The 26,662-nt window shown below is 43.0% G+C and overlaps 1 protein-coding gene across 1 annotated transcript in view; it reads right to left on the bottom strand.

The window, feature by feature from the left end:
- Nucleotides 1–4,044: 4,044 nt before the first annotated feature.
- The window catches only part of LOC130087361 (phenylethanolamine N-methyltransferase), a 77,425-nt gene continuing 54,807 nt past the window's right edge, over nucleotides 4,045–26,662 (bottom strand). Inside the window, exon 3 of the mRNA XM_056253637.1 lies at nucleotides 4,045–5,148. Coding sequence (XP_056109612.1) covers nucleotides 4,710–5,148 — 439 coding nt within the window. The 3' untranslated portion in view covers nucleotides 4,045–4,709. The remainder of the gene's footprint in view (nucleotides 5,149–26,662) is intronic.

Here is a 26,662-nt window from a genome sequence, read left to right as displayed (position 1 = left end):
ATAACAAATGATAATTTTGCTGGAAGTGAATCAATCAAAACTAACTTTAGCTGGAAATAACATTATTCAAAAATCGCTATAAAGCCAAAACAATCTCTGTTACCGTAAATTGTATGTTTATCTCTGTAAAGCTGCTTTGAAACAATCTACATTGTTAAAAGCGCTATATAAATGAAGATGACTTGACTTGACTTTGTCCATGGTTTAATTGAGTAAATCTGTTTTGCAGCACTTTGCCAAAAAATAAAAGGATAAAACGTTTGCTAAACTTTTATTTGATTACCACCGTTTTTGATAATATATTTGTATTAAATAATAAAAAGAAAAAAATTCTGAATAAAAAACATTTCATAGAACTCAAATATTTTTAAACATTTTAATAAGTTATTAATGAAAAAAATAAGTTGTTAATCTAATTCATAATCAATTATTGAAATTAGTTGATTAGATATGTTTTATTGAACAAATGTGTCATTTATTTAACTGTCATTTTAACTGATGATAATAATAACCATAATTTAATAATACAGTTTATATATTTAAAGGTTCTCTAAGCGATCCTGGGTGACGTCACTTCTTGTTGACGTTCGAACTATTGTCAAACAAAACGGAGGCTAGCTAGACCCTCCCTCCTCCTCATCCGCACACTAACCCCCCAAACCCTTCTTGTCGGTCATTGGCTGGAACAGTTTGTTATGTTTCGGGGAGCGGGTCGCCGCAGTTTGTTTTTGTTGCTGTTTGTGGAGCCTGGGCTGTCTACAGAGATCGCGTTTCTTTACAGTGTGTTGAGGGGACAGGTAGCCAGCGGATAGTGAGGAGATGTTTGCTGTATGTGACAAAAAATGTTTTGGCCTAAAAAACGCGTGACATCGCTTAGAGCACCTTTAATTGTTTAATACTATAAACCATGATATTTTCTGAGATGGTTACTGTAAAACTCTCATACCGTTACAACCCTACACGGGAGAGTCCCCCACCCCACCCCCGCTGTTAAACAAGTAACTCAGTAACTTTTACTCTGAGTACATTTTAAATTAGCTACTTTTTACTTTTACTTGAGTAGATTTTTAGACCGGCACTTTTACTTGTACTTAAGTAAAATTTTATTGAAGTAATCGTACTTTTACTTGAGTAGAATATTTTAGTACTCTTTCCACCTCTGGAGAAAACTTACCCTTATATAAAATAAATATCTGTCATTTGCATATCCAATCGCTTGTTGGAGGGTCCCGTGATAACCCCCGTGCCAGGTTGTGCCGAAAGATGATGATCAGCTGATAGACGCGATGCGCCGATAGACGATGATCAGCATCAGCTATCGGCCTCATCAAGAGGATTTGACATTTCCAATTAATGTATTTAATTATTATTATAATTTCTACTACTATTATTATTAAATTAGTATTACAATTAATTTGCCCCTCAATAATTTTATAGCGCATCAGCTCATAACCGACGAGCTGTGATGAAAATAAAAGATTAGCTTACTCCTCAACTTGTTTAACCCAAAATACTTCTCTTCTCATTTGTTCACTACTTTCCTGAATAAAAAAAAAAAAAAAAAAATGTCATTACCGCAACATGTCATTACTAATGTGATGGAATTTTCTTTTCTAATGCTAACCTATAATCTGACTATCCGCTTTTCCTAAAATGCTCACTCTGTAATACTCCAGCTCCCTTTGTCTACAATCGACAACCGCTGAGTTTTTCTTCTAATCCTACCCTACTCAAGCTCTCTACGTCCACAGTCGACGTCTTAGCTTCGAGTTTTCTAAACTACCCTACTCAAGCTCTCTACGTCCACAGTCGACGTCTTAGCTTCGAGTTTTCTAAACTACCCTACTCAAGCTCTCTACGTCCACAGTCGACGTCTTAGCTTCGAGTTTTTCCTTTCCCTAACAACTCCTTTGCTGCGCAGCTTAAATGACGGACAGACTTCAGTAGATGTCCCTTGAATGCTCTTTATTACGGCCAGGAGTTCTCGAGCAATACTCAGAGAATCTCCCAAGTAAAACCAAGGCCGGTGGATCTCAGACAAATTCCATTGAGAATCCCACCGAAAACACGGAAACAACAGTTTTTATACAATAGGGAGGTATGGCATAATGACATTCATTTGATTGGTTATTCCTTCTGTTACTGGGTAAGAATTTGTTTTAACGATTACTTCATTGATCACAAGTTCTAACTTAGTCATCTGTCTAGTTTCATTTCCCATATTTGTTATTTATACACACAGTCAGGAGTTCGACACACACACATTCATGTAAAATACAGAACGTCCTAGAACATGGTTTTTAGAGATTTAGCAGGTTAAACAAGGTCAAATATTAAAACATGGTTTTCTTAATATTCAGTTTAAATTTTCCACCACACTAACACACAACTTGTTGTGATGGTAATGACAAGTGATGGTGGTAATGACATGTTCTGTGTCACTATAGCCCCTTTCACACAGAGATTCCGGAAAATAAACGGATAAAGCGACCCAGGATTTGACCCGGGTTCGTTTGATTTTGCTTCATTCACACTGCCAGTGATTTGCCGGAATCAGAGAGCGCGTTCACACACAACCCGTGTATGTTCCGGAAAGACACGTGACATCGATGTGACATGTAATGTCTCAGCAACGTGTATAGTTTGCTTATGAGCTGCGATTTCTCTCTGGAGAAACCACGCTTGTGCATTTTTTTCTCTGATTCTATCATAAACTAGCGCATTACGTACCGTTTCACTAGCCTGCTTTCACTTCACTTCAGCGTCATCATTACGACACGGCATTGGTTACGGCTTTTGTTCACACAGCGCGCGTTCCGGGTCTGAACACGGCAATGTTACTAGGTCCCCAACCCGGCATCGATCCCGGCATCAGTCCCGGGTCGTGTTTGCGTTCACACAGAAGGCACTCTGGCAATTTGCCGGCAATTTGCCGGGTTCAAAGCGCTGTGTGAAAGGGGCTTATCTATATCATATTATGTGTTTATAAATTAAAGTTAAAGAAGCATAATAGTGTGATTTTACAATGAAACTTAAGTGAGATGCCTTACTTCCTAAAACTATTTTTTCTTATTTTTTTAACCAGAATGGCTCCCAAGAAATCAACTGAAAGGTCTAGAGATTATAGAAAAAAATTGAAGGAAGATCCTGTAAAATATCAGCAGTACATTGACAGAGAAAAGGAAAGATACAAAAGAGGAAAAGAAACAGGAAAGCTTAAAATCTCACAACTTTCAAAACGGGAGCAAAGACAGAAACGCAAACAATGGAGAGTTAACCAAAACAATAAAAGAGCCAGCTTTAGTAGCTTAAAGACTAAAATCCTGACTCAGCTTGTCATAATTCATTCATAGAGGGTTAATGACCTGTCATGTATGATATTCAAGAGAATGACAATACCAAACTCATTAAAAATAACGAAACATCTTCACTTTCAACTGCTTTTATTTCCAGCAAATACTTAACATGTAAGTATTTGTATGAAATTATATTCAACAACTGAGACATAAATTGAACAAGTTTCACAGACATTTGACAAACAGTCCCTGAACAAAGGGAGGGTCAAAAATAAAAGTCAGTATCTGGTGTAGCCACTAGCTGCTTTAAAGGGGAACTTGGTGACTATGTCAACTTAATAAAACCGTTTAGAAATCATTTGGATGGTTAAATAACCTGTTCTGGTGAAAATGGTGACTTTCCCCACTCCCCCAGCGTTCCCAGGCAGAAAACCAACCTTGCAACATGGGGACTAACGTAAGTTGGAAATAGGAAATCTCGTGAGAAGCGAGAAACACAAACTGCTTTATGGCAATTCAACATAATTTTATGATACTGTGTATGATGTATTACACACCTCGGTAGACATAGCTCCACACGATAAAGTTGGCCAGCTCCGATAATAACAAATGCACATGAGCAGCTGTAGAAAGGGGGAGGAGGGTGCCGCAAGTGAGTATTTTTACGACAGTGTTGTGAAATATACGCCCCACAGCTGAAGGGGGAGCTCGATGAGAAAACATGTGACAACAAAAGCGAAGACATGACTAGAGTTGCCAAGTTCCCCTTTAAGTACTACAGTACATACATATCCTCATGGACTGCACCAGATTTGCCAGTTTTTGCTGTAAGATGTTATCCCACTCTTATACCAAGACATTTACAAGTTCTCAAACACATCTGGGGAGACATATGGTTACACAATACACATGGTACGATTAGCTGTCCTTTCAGTCTCCCTGTAACACTATCCTAAGCTTCATCTTTAGTGTCTACCTCTGTGAAACATTTTAGTGTATTAAGGAGTGTTCCACTGGTGCATGTGTAATAATTGTTTATGGTTTACTGAACAAGCATGAAAAATATTGTTTAAACCCTTTTTAATAAAGATATGTAAAGCTTATTTGGATTTTACAAAATTATCTTTAAAATACAGAATTCTAAAAAAGGGACTTTTGCCAAGTTTAGCGGCAATGAATGAGCTGAATTTAGCTGTGAGGTTAATTTTAACGAGTGAAATCAAACATTAGTAATCATTGTGCATTCACAGTTTAACTTTTGCAGAGTTTATGTGCAGTGAATGAGGTGAACTCAGCTGTGTATGACAATATGATTGTTTTCAATATCTTATAATCACAGTAAAAGTAAAGCAATATAAAGAACATACATTAATTCCCTACCTTTCCAATTCATGTATTCTTCAACTAAAATTGTTATGCTTTCTTGGCTTTTGCAAAGAACACACCAGTGACATCATCTACCCCCACCTTCATATCTGGTGGCAGGTGGTAAATACAAAGCTGCAACAGCTCATATCCACTGGCCTTCAGACTAGCACAGACCTGAGACTCATCCAGAGGGACCACAGGGATGTACAGCCCTGGAGCACCCATGTAGAAGCTCTCTCCCAGGGCACCAATTAGTAGGAGGTATCCACCTTTTTTAAGCAGGCTGGAGATGTGGCCTAAGGCATTGGTGAAGGAAAGTAAGTCATGGCTTACACTCTCAAGGCAGAAAGATGACACCAGACAGTCAGCTCCAGAAGGGGGCAAGAACCCTGGTGATAATGGGCAGGATTGGTGTACATCAAGGGGCAGCACATTAGACACAACTGAGCGAAGACGTGTAGCTTTCTCTGCCCAAGCCGATGAACTAGAGAAAATCAAAAGGTTCAAGACACAATTAGATATTTGCCTTCTTACAGATACTTTTTATGTGGTAATTGCATCCAATTGATCAAAATCAAATTTCTTTTTTTTTAACTGATTTGAAGATTTCATGCTTGAAATCTCCTCAATGCAAATGTTATATCTGTACTGTTTATACTTGCTTTTACTTTGCTTTCGCAACCATTTTTACTTTTGTAATATGACGTTGTAACGCAGTTCAGATGTTGCACTCCTCCGCCGCCTGGTGGACGGCGACGGCTCCTCCGGGTTCGGGCAGACGGCAGGAGTCCCCCGTTCCCTGCTCCTCCCCTTCATGGTGGATGGCAGCAGGCTCCGGCCCACGGCGAACGGCGGCGACTCCTCTGCTCCCTCACGGACGGCAGCCGCCCCTCCAGCACCCAGGCCGTCCCCCCAGCAACTCACTCCAGCGCACCACCTCGAGCGTCCATGGTGACGGACTCTGCCCACCATGCTCGATGGCACCGCGGATTCCCCACAGAGGCAAGGACTCTTTGACAGCGCGTTCCTCCTTCTTCCCGGGTTTCGGCACCAGTGTAACGCAGTTCAGATGTTATGGGAAGAAGGAGGTGGGAACCGGCGAAAATTCAACAATTTAATAATAAAATAAACAAATACAAAATGAAAGTAACAGACAGCAGCCCCTCACGGACGACTGCTGTCACATAATAAAACAAACAAAACAAAACACAGGTTCAGGCCTGTTCCTCTCTCGATCTTCACTGTCGTCGCTCCTCGTTTATGCTTCCGCTCCTCCGTGAGAGATACGAGACCGGTGCGTCACGCAGGTGTCGCTCATTATCAATCACGCCACCGGCCTCGTGCTGCTCTCTCACGGCCCTCGGCCTCGTCCTGCTCGCCACAGACGTATTTCTGAATGACGCTTCATAACGCTAATGGGAATGAGAATACCAATGCCGCTGCACTGGAAGTGGCTGGATCCCGCAAGGTTGTGTAGTGTGTGCACACAAATGTTGGAGAGGTCTCAGACCTGAGCTTGGGATGTTGACTCAAGGACATGAGAGCATGAACATCCAAACTATAGAACCTGATAAATGTGTGTGGAGAGGATCAGCCTAACGCATCTCATACTTGTTGCAAGGGGGCACCTCTTGCCAAAGCCTTGGATGATGCAACTCCTTCTAGAATGGGCCCTAACGTCTAGAGGCGAAGCTTGATGGCACACCTCGTAGGCTAGGGCAATGGCATCGCTCAGCAAATGTGACATAGTATGCTTGGTGGCAGCTGCCTCCGAGTTGCGGCCTTACAGCGTATGAAAATCTACTTTGACTTACACCACTGGCTGGTGCGGTGGACGTAAGTCTGAAGAGCACAGACTGGAAATAGACTGACAGAGCCTGCAAATCCCCACTTCTCTTTAGAGAAGTAATAGCCATGAGAAAACCCATCTTTAGAGTCAGAAGCTTGACAGGAGCTGACTCTAGTGGCTCAAAAGGCCCTCGCGCACTATGGCTAAATCTCATGAAGGGTAGTACATCATCTTTCAAAAGGGAGCCCTAGCACTTAAAATAGTCTCCACCACGTTAAATGGAAGCCCAGAATCTCTTAGTTGGTCCCCCTCAGGGGCCAAACATGAAGGTTCCAAAGCTCGGGAGGGGATGAAATATTGTCCTCTGTACCTGAGATAAGAGGTCTCTCCTGATCGGTATCAGGTATCGCTGCTACCCACAGCGAGCCGTCAAGGAGGAATATTAGGTCTGAGAACCAAACTCCAACGAGGCGTTATCAGCAAGATGCAAGACCCTTGTTGACAGACCTTGGCAAGGACTCCTGGGAGGGATTGAGGTGAAGAGGTCCACCTCTGCATCGTACAATTTTTCCTAAATTTGTTTGAGTACTTCGGGGTGGAGTTTCCATTCCCTGTGTGTCAGGCTGTCTGGACTGTAAGTCTGCTCCCATATGCCCTGGAATGTAAATCACCCTGAGGGACAAGAACTTGTTCTGAGCCCAAAGCAGAACCTGCTGCGCCAGCCTTTTCAGGTGGCGCGAATGCAGTCCGCCTTGGCGATTTATGTATGCAACAGAAGACAGTTGTGCCCACATTATGACCAAGTCCCATACGAACCCTAAATACATTATCCTCTGGGCAGGAGAGAGAGAGCTTTTCTTGGCGTCAGAGATTTGAGATTACATACTGATGTCGAAGCGCAAGCTCTTGAGACTGAGCCAAAATCAGCCAGTCATCTGTAATTTAAAAAGCGGATGCCCTGGAGTTGCAAAGGAGCCAGTTCTGCATCCATACATTTTGTGTATGTGCAGGGTGGCAAGGCCAAATGGAAGGACCCGAGGGTGGTAAGCTTCGTCCCCAAAAGTAAACTTCAGGAACTTCCTGTGTTGTGGCAGAATTTCTATATGAGAGTATCGATCGTAATAAACCAACCCATGGATTGTATCTGAGACACAATAATTTTGATTGTTAGCATTTTGAACTTGTATGTTTGGAGAAAATGGTTCAAACCACGAAGATCTAAAATTGGACGCAACCCCCAGTCTTTCTTGGGAAACAAAAAGTACTGGCTGTTGTAGCCAGACTCTCTGTCTGGGAGGGGAACATGTTCTATGGCCCCTTCGTCCCGCAGAGTTTGTAACTCTTGTGTCTACATATGCGCCTGCATAGTTTTGACACTTCGTTTTTCTGGGGGGATGTTAAATGTTCGGTGTCCTGAAACATGACAGGAAACGACTGAACATGTTACATTTCGCTGGAGACTGGACAGCAATCCCCTGAGGGTGCCAGAAAGGAGCTTCTACTCTTTGGTGAAAGAGGGGGGCACACCCCTATGGTCCTGGACGCATAATCCTCAGGGCTTCTTCTTGGCGATAATGACCAATCTTAGGTCCGGCTTTATCTTGGGTTGCTGAGCGTGGCGAGCTGCTCCCCTAGTCTCTCCCGAGGGGTGCACAATATGCCACACACTGCTTTGGGGCTTTTCTTCATAGAGGAGTTGGACAGGGTTGGGTGGCCGACAGCCCCGAGCCTTGAGCACGGCAGGGAAGAAAATTAATAAAAACTTCTGCATGTCTCTTGGCCTCCCGGTACCTACTGACGACCATATTAACAGATTCACCAAATAGGCTGGAAGGCGACACAGGGGCATCAAGGAGGAATACCTTATCCCTCTCCTTGATAACCGAGAGGTTGAACCACAGATGCTTCTCCGTAGTGACCATAGCAGTAGGGCTGTGCCCGAAGTTTAATACCTTTTAACGAATATATTCGGCTGATACTGACAGTCACTCGTGTTTACTGAATAACAGGTGAGCCAGGGGAAAGTACGACATTATAGCCTACATAAACATCTAAAATCTCTATGCAATAATGACTGTGTGAAGTGAATGAGTGAGAGTAAACTTTATGAATGAATTGAGCGCAAATCAAAGCTGCGTTGCTGTCTACGCGTGCATCTCTCAGAAATCAGAGCTTGGGAAGACTAATATCAACTGAAATACTACATCATATGCATGTTCGTCTATTTGATATGTATATTTAAATTATTTAAACCTTGTATGATATGATACACAAATGAAGGGAATAAGCACAGCACGATCGCAAATAAAACAGCACGTTGCCATCTCTGCGCGTCTCCTACTCTCAGAAACCAAACCAGCTCTCTATCAAGAGTGATATCTACTAAGATACTGAATCGTACACATTGTAATGACCCGGCAGTCAGCGCTAGCAGCCGGGTGCATTATGGGCCATTGTTTGTTTGGAGTTGATTTATGCGTTATTTAAGCAAGATGGTTGGGTTTTTGTGTTAGCAAAGTTATGTGTGTTTATGTTCAAGTTATTTAGGGTGGGCTTGGTTCATTTACTGCCTTGTTATGTAAAAATGTGGTTCTTTTTACAGGCCTCGCCTGTGTAGTTCTTATTCTGTGTTGAGAATAAAAGGAGAAAGAAGACGGTACTGCCTCCTGTTGGTTTGCTTTACCGATGCTCCACTCGCAGAGACACTCATGGTCGTGCGGTGTATGGGACACGAGTGCTCGGATTTTGCACTATAGCAATTAGCTTAGTAAAAGTACAAGAGCGTAGCTTAGCTCCGGTCAGCCCCCACGTTCTACCGAATAACTGCCAGTTATTACAATATGTTCTACTAGGCTAATTGATATTACTATTTAAATGTTTTAAACCTCGTCCGATATGATGCAACAATGAATGAAATAAGCTCAGCAAGATCACAAACGCGTTGCCATCTCTCAGAAACAAAACCAGCTCTAGTAGCCTAATAATCAGCTAAGATGCATATACATTTACTTGATCTAGTACTCTAGTTCTATTTTAACCTGGCATGATATGACAAGCTATGATATTTCTCTGTCTCACTCTCTCTTGGAGACGGCATTTATGTAGGTATTCTTTATAAAAAAATGTAAAGCAATTTTCACCCAGTGATATTTTCTTTCAACTTCCATGTTCTCTAATCAGCTATTTACAGAGTCTGGCTCCTCTTATTTGAGGTTGTGGATGATTGTCCTGACATTACTCTGGAAAATAAAAATTATTTATCATTTAGTTTTTTAGTTTTTTTATCAAATTTATCATTTGTTTTAATTAGAAGATAATTAAATATTTATTTATCGGATTACGAAAGGTTCTCAAGCTGGCACTCGAACTCAGGTTGCCTGAAGCACAACTGCATTATTTCTTAATTACAACGCATTGAACTGCCTATACGAGGCTACAGGCTCTGACAGTTAGAAGATATTTAACCCCCTGGGGTCGGCGGTCTCGCCGGCGATACCAGCTCACTTTTTTTCTTATCAGTGCAAAAGAGACTCAAATAACTCTTTCGATTTTTGTGAGACAGGCAAGTGTTATACATCATTCAAAACTGTTAAATGTCCATTTTCATTTGCGTACACTAATAATAAAAACAAAATGTTGTGTTTTTCGTAAAATAAAGAAAATAAACATGATGCGCGTTTTGTCGTCTCTCTCAATGTGAAGTTCATTTTGAAACGCGACAGAAAATGATCTTTAACTCAGCAAATACTTGCCATCCACACGTGAGAGTTATGTCTTTACAAAGCTTTAAGTCTCCATTTTTAAATGATGTAAATCATACCAAAAACAAATATTCTCTGTTTAAGTAATCCGTACGAAAGCAACGACGTGTACAGTTTCTTCAGCCTGAGCTCATTAGATCTAATGTGACCACGCCCACACGCGCGCGAGCTATTCAAATTCAAATGATCCACGTGAAGGAACGCAAACGCCCTCATCACCTCTAAACAAAGAATCGGGACTTCAGTCCTGCTCTGCTTTTCGTCGAGTTTGGAAGTGTTTGGTCTGGGCACCTTGGATTTGCCTCAGAAGAATTAGAAGAACACGATTTGATTATGGGAAAGATTTTTTAAGGTAAGACACATCCTACGCGTCTTATGGTTGTATATACTTTACATTGTAGCTACTAGTTAAACTGGTGCCAGACTAAAATGTTATGAAATGAGATTGGAGTGAATATACATGTACACACAAGAATGTTTTTATCTTCGATAATTAAACACAGCATGATATAAAGTATGCTTTTTCTTCAATGGTGAATATTATAATGTTTAGACCCATGTTTACTGTTAAATTCTGTGTTTGTGGACATCTGCTCAAACGTAGATAATGTAACAATAATGTTTCATAGTTTGGAGCGGCTCGATCGCTTCAGTAAACGTTCTCTGCGCGCGCTGAGATTGAGTCACTTTGCGCTGTGGGTTTGAAAAGCAAAACACACCAAACATTAGGCTTCATGTTTTTCTCCAATCTCATTTCATAATGAATGGAAACGTTTGAAGTAACATGATAATCCATATATTTTTGTCTAGTGTAGTGTTACTGAAGTGTTCATTTTTAACGATATAGGCCGCCTGCAATCTATCTGTTATTATTTTATGCAGCCCTATACATAGGCTATAACAATGCACAACAAACGTGGTGTTTTTATATATATTTAATAATAATTTTAACCAGAAAAATCTAAAATGAATTCCCAAAATCGTGCAGCCCTATAGTTTCTCTTGATATCAGCATGTTCACATGTGTTTATTTTTATTTTATTTTTTTTACAGGGACCATGATGCCACTGATAAGTCCTGCTGACTTCAAAATTCACAGGAGACTGTACATGAACATGGTTAAGTGAAAAATCAAACACCTTGGAGATGACAGGTATGTACTATGTTTCAGGAATGGCACAAAGGTGTGTGACTGTTCAAGCCTCTGTCTTTAGATCAGTGTGTTTACTAATGGGCTTTTTTGTCCTTTGTTGGGTATCTTTGGATTATGTTATGTTGTAAATAAATCCAAACAATCTAAAAGCCATTCTTTTTTAAATATCATTCTTTGTGCAAGGCTCCTCGTAATGATGGGGCCTGATAGCACCTAATAGGGCCATTAGGGGAGGGTCTTTGTCTTTCTCAGGTGTGAAACCCATCAATATTAATGGGTGGTTAACGCCTACCTGCATAAAGCTTTCTTACACAAAACACGTCATAAAATTTTTAAAAGACTTTATTGACTTGAAATGCCAATGCGTAATCAGGATGATTTTCACATAGTTTTGAAGCAAATATTCTAGGCTATGTGATACAATTTTCAAAAGTCTTGTGAAGAAATAATTAGTATGGGTTTCATGACCTTATTTCAGTGACAATGTTTTTTAGTTTTTTCACAAACCACGCATAAACGTCATTATCTCAAAACTAAACACTTTTACATACATGCTGCTGACATATTATTGTAGCAGAGTTTGTGCTGAATACAGTGTAATAAGACTTTAGCCATGAAAATGTCACAAGTATCAGAAAAAAGCATACATGTCAGAGCATGTCAGAACACCTCCAGGGCCCAGAAAACACCTCAGACCCCAGAGGGTTAAAGGGTACCTATTATGCTACTTTTTACAAGATGTAAAATACGTATCTGATGTCCCCAGAGAGTGTATGTGAAGTTTTAGCTCAAAATACCCCACAGATAATTTTATAGCATGTTAAAATTGACACTTTTTTTAGGCTGCACTTTTTTTAGGCTGCATAGATTAGGTCAGCCGGAACCAGGGACTCTTCCTACAACACCTGATGTACTCGTTACATCAATAGAAGAATGGCATCTACGCTAATGTTAGCCTTTCCATTTATTCCGAGATTTACTGAAGTCAGCCGGATCCGGGCCATATCCAGATCAGACGGTGAACCTGCACCTGGACACGATCACAACGCATCCCTGAAGTGCCAGCCTCATCAGCCCTGTGAAGGCCTCGTGGACACCTCAACAAACTTGTCTCCATACCGGCGTGATGACTCCGACCTCCAACCAGATGGAACTGGATAAATATTGTAATGTTCTGATCCAATCTGACTTCTGACCTGTAATGTTGCCTGAATCATAATCATACACTGTTCATTCGTTGGCCAGAGGAGAACTGGCCCCCGACTGAGCCTGGTTTCTCCCAAGGTTTTTTTCTCCATTCTGTCACCTGATGGGAGTTTTGGTTCCTTGCCACTGTTGGCTTGGCTTTGGGCTTGCTTAGTTGGGGACATTTAATATTCAACAATATTATTGATCTGCCTTACTTCAGGTGGACGATGACACAACTTTACTAATGAGTTTTATGAAGATTATTGTACATCACACAAAAGATGAAGCGTCCCTACTCTGAGCAATGCCTGAACTTTGTATTTTGAGCACTTATTGCATTGTTTTTGCTTCTTCACGATGACTCGCTTGCTTTAGTCCGCATTTGTAAGTTGCTTTGGACAAAGGCGTCTGCTAAATGATTAAATGTAAATGTAATCCACTGCGTCCTCAGTGGCTCAGATGTTGGGAGAAAATTAAGACTCTTATGTTCACTCTTACATCCAACAACAGAACACCGGGATTGCTTACGAGACATTGTTGTTGCTACAGCTGCTCCGCGCGGAGAAAATGGCGGATAGCGTACAACTCGCTGAGGGTGGAAACTATGGTAATGCAGGATTGTCAGTCAGCGGCCATGGACGGGGCCTGAGCAGTATGATGTCACACTGCTCAGAGAATCAAAACGGCATGTTTAATATGACTGCTTTGGTTTAATGGCGATAAAAAAGGAGTGGGTGGATTTTTATAAACGTGGAAATTGCGGTAAATTGCAAGAGACAACTTCTCACGTTGAGCACACAAATGCGTGTGTCGTTTATTTTTAGTCAAAACCAAAACACTGAAACAAAATGGCGCTGGCCAGTGTCCTACGTCATCACGCATACAGAACATTTAAAGGGACCACGATCACTGAACAACCGTGAGGAACAATGCTAAGAACAAAGGTGAATTATGTTTATCACAGTCACCATATCAGAAGAACCAAACAGTCAACGGGGAGGTGGGCGTATCAACGGCCACAACGGCTGCGCTGTACGGAAGGTAGAGGAGACCCCACTGCAGCCGGCGACCCGTCCTGACACGGGTGTGGGACATGGAGTGTAGGAGGCTTGGGAGGGAGGGGAGTGTAGGAGGCTTGGGAGGGAGGGGAGCAAGGGGCAGGGCAGGAGGCCGTCCGCGCCGTGGGGCCTGGGCCAGGTCGATGGGCCTGGCCACGTCCAGGTGAGCCGGCTTGAGGCGGTCAATGGAGAGTCGCTCCGGTTTCCCACCCCTGTCCACCACAAAATGTTTGTCCCCCGCCTCCAGAACCCGAAATGGGCCCTCGTAGGGCGGACGTAGTGGTCCCCTGTGGGCATCGTGCCGAATGAAAACATAGTCAGCCGTCTGAAGTCCAGCGGGGATAAGTGACTGAGGAAGGCCGTGATGGGAAGTAGGTACAGGTGCGAAAAACCTTGCATTGTCCAGTAGAGTGGACCGCTGGAAAGTAGCAGACCAGGGAACCGTGGTGCTAGGGACAAAATCCCCTGGTACCCGTAGTGGGTGTCCATAAACCAGCTCCGCGGATGAGGACTGAAGGTCCTTCTTTGGCGCAGTCCTGATGCCCAGCATCACCCACGGGAGCTTGTCGACCCAGTTGCTGTCTTTCAGGCCAGCCCGCAGGGCAGCCTTCATTGACCTATGAAAACGTTCACAGAGTCCGTTAGCCTACGGGTGATATGCGGTCGTGCGGTGGAGCTTCACTCCGAGGCTCTGTGCGACAGCGGCCCACAGCTCAGAAGTAAACTGTGCGCCTCGGTCAGAGGATATGTCCGAAGGAGTGCCGAAACGGGCAACCCAGGTGCCAATAAATGCCCGTGTCATCTCGACAGACGCCTCTGACGTTAAAGGCAGAGCCTCGGGCCAGCGGATGTTCCTGTTAACCATGGTGACCAGATATGTGAAACCGTGAGAGGAGGGCAGAGGACCGACCAGGTCCATGTTTACATGGTCAAAACGTCTCTCCGGAACCGGGAACAACCCTAACAGGGCTTTAGTGTGGCGGTGGACTTTGGCCCGTTGGCACTCAACACAGGTGTTAGACCAATCCCTAACGTCCTTCTTGAGGCTGTGCCAAACAAACTTTCATGCAACCAGTCTCTGTGACGCTTTTGTACCTGGGTGGGAGAGACCATGGATGGCATCAAAAACTTGTCGCCTCCATCCTGAGGGAACGACTGGCCGAGGACTACCTGTGGAGATGTCACACAGGAGTGTGGTGCCGGCATCGTCAAAACCCACGTCTTCGAGCTGCAGCCCTGTAACCGAGGTCCTCAGGAGCTGCACGTCCGGGTCTGTGGCCTGAGACGCCGCCATGCGGTTGTAATCCAAACCCAGGTGGACTGCCCCCGCCACAGCCCGTGATAGGCAGTCCGCCACTCGGTTGGTCTTACCGGCGACGTGCTGCAAGTCCGTGGTGAATTCCGAAATGTAGGACAAATGACGTTGCTGGCGGGCGGACCACGGTTCAGCCACCTTGGCCACGGCAAAAGTCAACGGCTTGTGGTCCACAAAAGCAGTGAAGTGCCGGCCTTCCAGTAGGCAACGAAAGTGTCGGATGGCGAGGTAGAGACCCAGCAACTCATGGTCGAATGTCCTGTACTTCCGCTCACAGGGGCACAGCTGACGGCTAAAGAAAGCCAGCGGCTGCCAGGCCCCGTCTACCCACTGCTCATAGACAGCACAAACAGCATAGTCCGAGGCATCCGAGGTGATGGCGATGGGGGCTGTTGGGGAAGGATGTGCCAGCATGGCAGTGTTCGCTAGGGCTCCTTTAGTGGCAGCAAAAGCCCTGTCTCTACTCTCATTCCAGGATACAGCGTGCTTGGGTTTAGCCTTCAAGGCCTCGTGCAAAGGCTGCATGAGCTGAGCGGCTCGAGGGATGAAACGGTGGTAAAAATTGACCATGCTGAGGAACTCCTGCAGGGATTTGACAGTGAGGGGGCGCGGGAACTGTGCGACCGCCTCCACCTTTGCCGGAAGAGGGACTGCCCCGTCCTTAGTGACTCTGTGTCCTAGGAAGTCGATGATGGAGAGGCCGAACTGGCACTTGGCGGGGTTGACAATTAAGCCATGCTGGCTAAGCCGCTCAAAAAGGGTTTGGAGGTGCGCCAGGTGCTGAGACTTGGACGTGCTCGCTACAAGGATGTCATCCAAGTACACAAAAAGGAAAGGCAGGTCCCGCAAAACAGAGTCCATGAGGCGTTGAAATGACTGGGAGGCGTTTTTAAGGCCGAACGGCATGCGCAGGAACTCAAATAGACCAAACGGTGTGATCACTGCCGTTTTGGGAATGTCGAGTGGATGTACCGGAACCTGATGATATCCTCTAACAAGGTCAACCTTTGAAAAAATCACCTTGCCGGACAGGTGTGCTGAAAAATCCTGTATGTTCGGGACTGGACATCGGTCAGGTGCCGTTGCCTCGTTAAGCCGCCGGTAGTCGCCACACGGGCGCCAGCCGCCACCAGGTTTGGGGACGATGTGAAGAGGCGATGCCCATGGGCTGTCGGATCTGCCGGACTATTCCCAGGCGTTCCATGTTCGCAAACTCAGCCTTTGCAACAGCAAGTTTGGTCGGGTCAAGGCGCCGAGCACGGGCATAGACGGGTGGGCCAGTAGTGGCGAGATGATGCTCCACACCATGCTTCACGGCAGATGCAGAGAAAGTGGGCTGAGTGAGGGCTGGGAAACTGGGAAGCAAACTGTGGAAATCATCAGAACCTGAAAGTATGCTAGACAGTCGTAAGGAGTCGGATCCGCTGAGCGTGGATGTATAAGAGCAAAATGTGACGGCGTCAATCAGATGGCGGTTCTTTACATCCACCAACAGTGCATGTGCACACGAAAAATCAGCGCAGAAGAGGGGAACGGCAACCTTTGCTGTAACAAAGTTCCAGCCGAAGCGCTGTCCTCCGAAACACAATTCGACGTACCTTATTCCATAAGTGCGGATGGGGCTACCATTGGCCGCTTCCATAGGGGGGCCGTGGCCGCCAGTCACCATGTCCAAACGGGATGCAGGCAGGACGCTCCTCTGTGCTCCTGTGTCGCACAGAAAACGCCGTCCAGAGATGCTGTCGTGGATGAAAAGCAGCCTGCCTACGCGGCCGACACTCATGGCCACTACTAAGCGCCGGCCCCTGCGTTTCCCTACCCGCCGAAACTGCAAGGTGGGCGACATTTGTTAGCCTTAGTTCCAAACTTCGCATGGTAGAAGCACAATCCTGATGGCTGTTGGGGGCCAGAAGACTGCTGCCGCCGAGGAATGGTTGCCGCGATGAAGGTGGAGTCGTCCCGCGTCACCAAAGCGATGTGCGCAGGAAAAAGCGCAGCCGCACAATGTCCCTGACTCGCCAGGAAAAATGTATCAGCCTCCTCAGCCAGTTTCCGACAGTCAGTGATAGTGGTGTTGGCTAATACAGCTCTCACTTGTGAAGGCAGCTGACCCAGGAAAAGCTGTATAAACAGCAAATCGGGTCTGTGCTCACCCAACAGATCCAGCATATGGTCCATGAGCTCGGACGGTTTGCTGTCACCCAGTCCTTGAAGGGAGAAAAGCCTGCCGGCTCTCTCAGCGTCCGACAGTCTGAACGTTTTCAACAGGTGAGCTTTGAGTGCTGTATACTTCTCGGTTTCCGGAGGATTTGTAAGAAGGCTTACCACTCTGGATGCCGTTGCATTACCGAGAGCCGACAAAACGTAGTAATATTTTGTTGTATGCGGATACAACAAAATATTACTACGTTGTGTCGGCTCTCGGTAATGCAACGGCATCCAGAGTGGTGATCTCACGCAACGCAAACTGCGCTTCAGTCTGGGCGAACCATGCTGATGCCGACGATTCCCAGAATTTGGGGAGTTTGAGGGTGACAGCGTTCGCGGCCATGGTCGTGTTGTGTCACTGGATACGTCCAGCAGACTAATATTGGGGTCACCAGAGTAAATTACAAGAGACAACTTCTCATGTTGAGCACACAAATGCGTGTGTCGTTTATTTTTAGTCAAAACCAAAACACTGAAACAAAATAGCGCTGGCCAGCGTCCTACGTCATCACGCATACAGAACATTTAAAGGGACCACGATCACTGAACAACCGTGAGGAACAATGCTAAGAACAAAGGTGAATTATGTTTATCACAGTCACTACAAACACACATTTATGTCCAAACATCATGTAAAAGTAGATTTTGCATAATAGGTGCCCTTTAAATAAATGTTATAATAGTAATAAAAATATACACTATATTGCCAAAAGTATTGGGACACCCCTCCAAATCATTGAATTCAGGTATTCCAATCACTTCAATGGCCACAGTTGTATAAAACCAAGCAGCTAGGCATGCAGACTGCTTCTACAAACATTTGTGAAAGAATGGGTCGCTCTCAGGAGCTGTGAATTCAAGCATGGTACCGTGATAGGTTGCCACCTGTGCAATAAATCCATTCGTGAAATTTCCTCACTACTAAATATTCCACGGTCAACTATTAGGGGTATTATAACGAAGTGGAAGCAATTGGGAACAACTCAGCCACGAAGTGGTAGGCCACGTAAAATCACAGAGCGAGGTCAGCACATCCTGAGAAGCACAGTGCGCAGAAGTCAGCAACTTTCTGCAGAGTCAATAGCTACAGACCTCCAAACTTCGCGTGGCCTTCAGATTAACTCAAGAACTGTGCGTAGAGAGAATGGGGGTTTCCATGGCCGAGCAGCTGCATCCATGCCTTACATCATCAAGTGCAATGCAAAGCGTCGGATGCAGTGGTGTAAAGCACGCCGCCACTGGACGTGTTTTCTGGAGTGACGAATCACGCTTCTCTGTCTGGCAAACCAATGGTCTGGGATTGGCGGTTGCCAGGACAACAGTACTTGCCTGACTGCATTGTGCCAAGTGTAAAGTTTGGTGGAGGGGGATTATGATGTGGGGTTGTTTTTCAGGGGTTGGGCTTGGTCCCTTAGTTCCGGTGAAAAGAACTCTTAATGCTTCAACATACCAAGAGATTTTGGACAATTTCATGCTCCCAACTTTGTGGGAACAGTTTGGGGATGGCCCCTTCCTGTTCCAACATGACTGCACACCTGTGCACAAAGCAAGGTCCATAAAGACATGGATGAGCGAGTTTGGTGTGGAGAAACTTGACTGGCCTGCAGTCCTGACCTCAACCCGATAGAACACCTTTGGGATTAATTAGAGCGGAGACTGCGAGCCAGGCGTTAAACACTCCTAAACCTTGTGGAAAGCCTTCCCAAAAGAATTGAAGCTGTTATAGCTTCAAAGGGTGGGTCAACTCCATATTAAACCCTACGGATTAAGAATGGGATGTCATTAAAGTTTATGTGCATGTAAAGGCAGGCGTCCTAAAACTTTTGGCAATATCTTTTTATCAATTATACAAGGCATATTTATTTAGTGGTAACTAAGAAGAAAACAGATAGGCTGTCAACCATAGACAAAACAGTCTTCTCAAGTAATTGTACGATACAGATACGAATAATTTTGCAATTGTTACAGATACAGATATTGTCACCGCTGTACACCCCTACATAGCAGCTATGGACGATTTGCTTGGTCAAGTGGAGAGTCAGGTCTGTGGGCCAGTGTACTTCTGAAAATGCCTCCTCACTAATGCCACTGCTCATGCTCAAATCCTTCAGCAGGTCAGCCTGGTACGCCTACAGCCTAACCCGTTGCCCCGGAACAACCTCTGCACCAGTATGGATGTTGTTCTGCATGGCTGCACGGTATTGGCTTCTTAAATGTGCTACCAGGGGAGAGATAGCCCCTAAGCGTCTTTTCCACCTGGGGCATCATCGTATACCCCTGTGCCCTTGCACCCATGATGATTAACCCTCTGGGGTCGGCGGTATCGCCAGCGATACCAGCTCACTTTTTTTCTTATAAGTGCAAAAGAGACTCAAAATACTCTGCTGATTTTGATCCTACATATAAGTGTTATACATCATTCGATCCTGTTAAGGGTCTATTTATTTTGTGTATACTCACAATAAAAACAAAGTGTTGGGCTTTTTGTCAAATAAAGAAAAATAAACATGATGCGAATTTTGCCTTCTCTCTGTCAGTGAAGTCCATTCTGAAACGCGTCCGAAAATGAACTGTAACTCAGTAAATACTTGTCACAGAGACACGAAAGATTTCTCTTTATGAAGCTGAAATTCTCTTCTTTTAAATGAAGTAATTTATATAAAAAAACAAATATTCTGTTTATGTAATCTGTATGAAAAGAGAGAGATGTCAGTCTTTTTCCTTTCAGCTCATTATAGTTTATTACGTGTTAATGTGACACGCCCAGTGGCGTAGCAAGCTTTTCAAAAGTGTGGGGGATGGATGTGGTCAGGGCTGTAAAACTATGGTGTGTTGACTTCTGTCCCTGTAGGGGGGTTCGGGGGTATGCTCCCCCGAAAGAAAAATTTGTACATTTTAAGGTTAAATGCATCAATCTGGTGCACTTTGAGAGCTCAAAATTAAGAGCTTCAACCGGCTTCGACCCATGAACTGTGCACACTGAACAAATAAAAAGCATTGACTTGTACCTAAAGAGGGCTCAAACATCTTTTTAGTTATGATATAGAGTCTCAGTCTACATTACATTATCACTGGTGTTTTAGAATGCCAAACATTTATTATAATAATATAATAATGATTTATATAATTATTCCTATGATGGAAAATCCATATAGCCTATAAATGTATGCTACAGTATAAATTAAAATGAATATTTCAAAAGTATAGAATAGGAAAATTACAATACTTTTGTCCTAATTTCCCACTTGCAAGAAATAAACACTTGAGCTTTTATTTTGGAGAAAACACCAGATCACCATGCTGATCGCGTGAGCAAAGTGCGCACTTTTCTTTAAATCACGCAGCACAAACAGAATGCCTACTTAAAGTCTTGTGCTGTTTAGTCTAAAAAACGAAATATAATACCGAAAACACTCGACATGTCAACAAAACATAAACATAACATCTTCCCAAACACATATCAAGCTTATTTAAAAACCTCGAAAGCATAAACACTCATTCAAAGTACCTTTAAAAGGGAGATGTAAATAAACAACCATAAGTTCCCGCCTCCTCAGCACGAGCTGACTGAAAAATCTCTAACACACCAAGAGAGGCGGGACTTAAGGCAGAACAGCCAATCATCAGCCGGTCACACTCAAAGCCGGTGTCATGTTCGAGAGGGAGGGGGAGAGGAGGAGCCGCTGCGAGCGCACACACAGAGCGGCCAGAGAAACGGAGGAGCGACTGTAGTGAGGCGTTTGTGCAAAACTGCGGAAAAACTGCAGAAAAAGTGCGGGTGTTGAACCCTCTCACCGGGAAAAGTGTGGGTGTTAAAACACCCACATCCCCCACGGGTGCCCACTGAGAGTGCGCGCTATTCAAACGCAAATGTTGAGGCAAGCCATGCCAACGCCCACATCAGCTGGATAAAACATCCAGTTTAATAAGAATCTTGTACTTTACCTCGTCTTGCTGCGCTGTGAGGAATAATACTATTGTAATAATCCTGGAAAAGTGGGGCTACCTCAGAAGTGCTGGTAGTTTCATTTCGAGGAGCGGATTCAGCTGATGTAGTAAGTTATTTATTCTTAAGTGCTTTGTTCTAATCGCGTTATTGAATAGTGTCTGTAAACTGCACAAAGACTGTTTAAATATGAATTGCGTGTCTGTGTGTTAATGAATGATTGGCACAGACGCGCGTGCGATGTTGTTTACTACAGATGTACATCGCATCTGTGCGTTCATTCACTTTCGCTCCTACATTAGTAAACGTTATTTTTACATGAACACATCCAAACTATATTGCTATAGCCTACTGAGATTTGTTCTAATCGGGATATAGAATAGTGTCTGTAATGACAACATTTCGTTGACTAGTTTTGGATAGATTATAAAGTTTTTACTATAAAATAGACATCAAATAAGCTTTTGTTAGACAGTTTCTGCTCATATGTTAAATATATAGTATGTTTTGTCAAAAATAAACTAATCAACTGTTATAGTGTTTGTTCCAATGCAAGCTATATCAAAATAATGAATCCTTAACTTTGAAATATGTATGATAAAATGTATTGGCCTACTTTAAAAATAATACTTTATAAAGACATTTATGGAAAAAGTCTATTTTCTTTTCAAGATGTTTCCAACTCTAACTTTGAACCAATTCTGTAGAATGGCCCATATAACCTATTTGAACAGGATTTATTTCCAGGTATGACTAAAAATGTGCTCAAAATACTCTGATTTTGATCTTACATATTATGGTGTTATACATCATTCGATCCTGTTAAGGGTCTATTTTTTTTTGTGTATACTCACAATAAAAACAAAGTGTTGTGCTTTTTGTCAAATAAAGAAAAATAAACATGATGCGAATTGTGCCTTCTCTCTGTCAGTGAAGTCCAATCTATGTATATTTAAATATATATATATATATAGTCCTTGCATTCTTTCTTGTGTGACACACCTGAATGAAAGGCTCATTATTATGCGGGTCTTTGTCTTCTCAGGTGTGAACCACCTAATTATTCATGACAAGGGGTTGAATATTGCCTTTCCACGCATATTGCCTTTCAAAACAAAATGTTTTTCACAATTTAAAACAATCTATTGTTTTATGTGAATGATTAGGCAGGATGATTTTCAGATCATTTTGAAGCAAAAACTCTAGGCGACAACATCCATTAGTCAAAGGTCTTGTGGACAGATATTTAGTATGTGTTTTGTGGCCTTATTTCAGAAACTTTAATTTTTAGTTTTTTCAATAACCATTCATAAACAATATTCTCTCAAAAATACAAACATGTACATACATGTTGCTCACATATTATGGTAGCCCTGTTTGTGCTAAATAGAGTGTAATTTCACATGTGCCATATGTTTATAACCAACTGAAAAAAGCACAAATGTCAGGGCATGTCAAAACATCTCAAGGACCCCAAAAACACCTTAGACCCCAGAGGGTTAAATAAATCGATGTAGTGGACACAAAGACACAAGAAAAATACAGTTTACTCCATGAATGAGATAACTCGTCATGGAGATCAGCGAAAAAGACCAACATTAGAGTACCTCCTCTTGGCCACCCGACAGAAATCTGTCATCTAGCTTGGAGTGTCTGGGGTTCTCTTGATCCTGTGGCAATTGAAGCCTGGCCACCACACCAGCCACCTCGAATAACTCCTCGTGTAACTCCTCGTACGCTTTATCATCACGTGAGGAGCGCTCAGGGGTGGCGCTTACAAACTCCATATCACCGGAGGCAAGAGAACCCACGTCCTCAGCCCGGTCTGAAGAACACTGGAGCGGGCTTCAGCAGCGGGCACGAGGGCACAAGAGAAAGAGGAGGACCTGTCTCTTGCCCCTCAGCAAACAAGCCCCTCGATCTTAACGAGAGTGCAGAGGCTCGCCCCTTTCTTTCTTGAAAGAAAGCAAGCTTAGAGCGGAGCACTCTGATAGAAAATAACTCGCAGTGCTCGTACACTAACCCTTGAGGGCAGGAACAGCGTGAATACTGCCTAACAATTCTAATTCCCCTTGTGACTTGCTATCCCGATCTTCAAGCAGCATGAGCTGGAAGATTTTTTTTTTTAATTATATCAATCCACAATCATAAATCACACAGAGAACTAGCCCTCCGTCTGAACCTGGTTTCTCCCAAGGTTTTTTTTCTCCATATCTGTCATCTGATGGAGTTTGGGTTCTTTGCCACTGTCACCTTTGGCTTGCTTAGTTGGGGTTTAAAAGACACTTCATATTTAGTAATATTATCATATTTTATTTTTATTATATACAAATTTGAACAATGATGATATCAGTTTTCTGCAGAGCAGCTAAATAGACTTTGCATCAACCTTCATGATTAATGAATGTTGACGCTGTAATTGAACTGAATGGGGACATTAAATGTAATATTCAACAATAATATTGATCTGCCTGCATTGACACTATTATACAAGAACTGAACTGAGCTAGACGATGACATCATGGTTTACTCCAGATCGGCTATATATATATAAATTAACTAAATTAATAACTTTAAAAAAAAAAAAGAAACATCACTGAACTTACTTAAGCTGGACTGTGAAGCTCTTTTCTTCTGGAAACAAACTTTTTTGCATTAATTTCCTGTTATCTCTGTAAAGCTGCTTTGAAACAATCTGTATTGTAAAAAGCGCTATATAAATAAATGTGACTTGACTTGAACTGAATCAACATCGAACTGAATTAAGCTGAATAACAACACTATTGCCACCCTTTCATGCATGGTGGTCACTACAGTGGACAGCTATTAAAAAAGCATTTTCTTGAATTTGCAAGGGTTTTGATGGCAAAGTTGCACATCAATCTCTTCAGTGGACCCTGGTGCATCATCCTATACATTGCAACCAAGTTGCAAGCTGTTGTGTTTCAAGTTTTTCCCCCTCCAAACCAAGATGGCATATGGTCAGTCAGACATGCCAAGTTACTCCGAAATATCCACCCATTGTAGGTAAAAAAAATATTGCAGCATCAAGCAATATCTAATGAGTCATATGACAGTAAAATTTTCCAAGTTTTGATTTTAGATTGGGAGAAAAATCTGATGAATCACCTGTCCACTATAGTGGACCTCATGCATCAATGGCTATATTTCAGCTACAATTTATACTTATACTGTGAATATTGTTTTTGAAAATAATTCATCTGCAGTGACTTTTTTTGACTGTAAATAAATGTATTTGTATTATTAGAATGTTAATTTCATTGACATCGAAAAAAGTTATGTGATTACATAATTTATGTGATTTATGTATTACTTTACTCATTTCATCAAAAAAGTAATCTAATTACGTAATGCATTACTTGTTAGATCAAAAAGTTATCTGTTTACATAATGAATGTTGCTTGTAATGCATTTATTTACTCGTAACATCAAAAAGTAATCTGATTACGTAATGCATTACTTGTTAGATCAAAAAGTTATCTGTTTACGTAATGAATGTTGCTTGTAATGCATTTATTTACTCGTAACATCAAAAAGTAATCTGATTACGTAATGCATGTTACTTGTAATGCATTGCTTTACTTGTTAGATCAAAAAGTAATCTGATTTCGTAATGTACGATATTGTAATGCTTTTCTTTACTCATAACACCAAAAAGTAATCTGATTACGTAATGCATGTTACTTGTAATGCGTTACTTTACTCGTAACAACAAAAAGTAATCTGATTACGTAATGCACATTACTTGTAATTAATTACTTTACTTGTTAGATCAAAAAGTAATCTGATTAGGTAATACATGTTACTTGCAATACATTACTTTACTCATAACATTAAAACAAATCTGATTATGTAATGCATGTTACTTGTAACACATTACTTTACTTGTAACATCAAAAAAGTAATCTGAATGCGTTATGCATGCCCCAACACTGCTAATTTCAGATGAGATTGAAAAATACGTATCGCTAGGTTTTCTCAGAAGAGGCCTATGCTATAAATGTGTCTATCTTGAACATAATCAGAATTATCAGCTAATAAAGGTAAATTGACATACTCTGGCACACTGGAGGGAGCATCTGAGTGGTTTCCACAGTTGTACCTTGACAGGCAGTAGAAATTTCTGATGGAATCACGTCCTCATGTTCTGATATCAAAGATATCGAAGTGCAACTTGTATGAAGTTCAATTGCCTTTGCAATATTTCGGATTTATATTTTTTGTATACATTTTATAGTTTTCACATGATTTGATATAATTGTATTGATTAGTTTGCTAAATACACATACTTTATCTGTTTGATTATTGTATTATGTTTAATATAGTATCTCTTCAGTTTAAACCATAAATGCATGCTGTCCACTCAAGTGGACACCTGAAAATCTCTTTGGAAAATTTGTAAAAAAAAAAATTAAAAATCAAATCTTGTTCCCTTTCGTAGTCACTCTGAGTTACGTCGGATGACGGAGAATGGGGGTTTCGCCAGAAAGCCTATCACCTTCGAGTATTAAAAAACGAGCCTATGGCAATGAAATGCCATGGGTCTGCGGAATTTGCATAATGTATCTCCGCCTCACCGCGTGAGTATTTAAGGAGAGACACCTGCAACAGCAGATCATGTTTTCGCTTCGGAGCCAAGAGCATCTCTTCACTCCACAAGCCAAATCCTGAGTTTTCTCAGTGACTACATCTCTACGAGACGAGCGAACTCTCCGGTGTTGGTGTGACGGCGGTATCCAGCGAGTTTCACATTGCCTGCGAGCTGAGCAGTGGTATGCCAGTCTGTGTGTTCTCCCTGGTCGCTTCAACATCCGCGGAGTTTTTCCTCTCACTAAAGAGCTGCACGCGGCACGTCTTTTTAAAGACGCGTCTTTCTAAAGACGATCTGCCCGTGTTTTTCTGAGTGTGGTATTCTGATAGATTCAGCTGATGGGCGCGAGCGCTGTTTTGAGTGTTTGGGCTTTGATCGCGCTCAGACAGCGCTCGTGGGTGTGTCACGTTCTCTCACTGGGAACGTGACCATCGCAATGTAACGGTCGAGACTCGATGAGCTCAATGAGTGAGAGTCCCCTCATCCACACCCCGATCTATTTTTCTCCACGTGAGATAATACTTCGGCTGGTGGCCAGGGTGACCTAAGACGGAGGTTTGGAACTAAACCGACGAAAAATTCCTCGGTCCACACCCCGTCTTTCACATTGCAACCTGCGTGGTCCCGGGTGAGTTCGCCGGCCCGCCCGCGGGCCCGCGGTCTCATTCGGTACCCCGGCTGATGAAATCATGTATCACCGCATCACAAGGTGAGCTGGAGTCCTCTAGAGATGATGGCTCGTCTGTGCTGCCGTCCTCGGATGTGCTAGCATAACGAGTTTGATCCAGAGTGCACAGCTATGCTTCCCGGGTGATTGGTTTTTGGGGGTGGCGAACCCAAATCCTTTCTACCCGGACGTGCATGAAGAGATCATGAGATTGTGGAAGTCTCCTTGACTTTTCGCGACTGCTCAGTGGCCTCTTCCGCCTTCTCTGCCCTTGTAGAGGCCGCGGCCTAGGGTGCACTGG

This window comes from Rhinichthys klamathensis, unplaced genomic scaffold (assembly GCF_029890125.1).
Source record: "Rhinichthys klamathensis goyatoka isolate OS25496 unplaced genomic scaffold, OSU_Roscu_1.1 h1tg000108l_1, whole genome shotgun sequence".
NCBI classification, from domain to species: Eukaryota; Metazoa; Chordata; class Actinopteri; order Cypriniformes; family Leuciscidae; genus Rhinichthys; species Rhinichthys klamathensis.
Note: the sequence above shows the minus strand (reverse complement) of the source record. Positions and strands in the feature narration are given on the sequence as shown.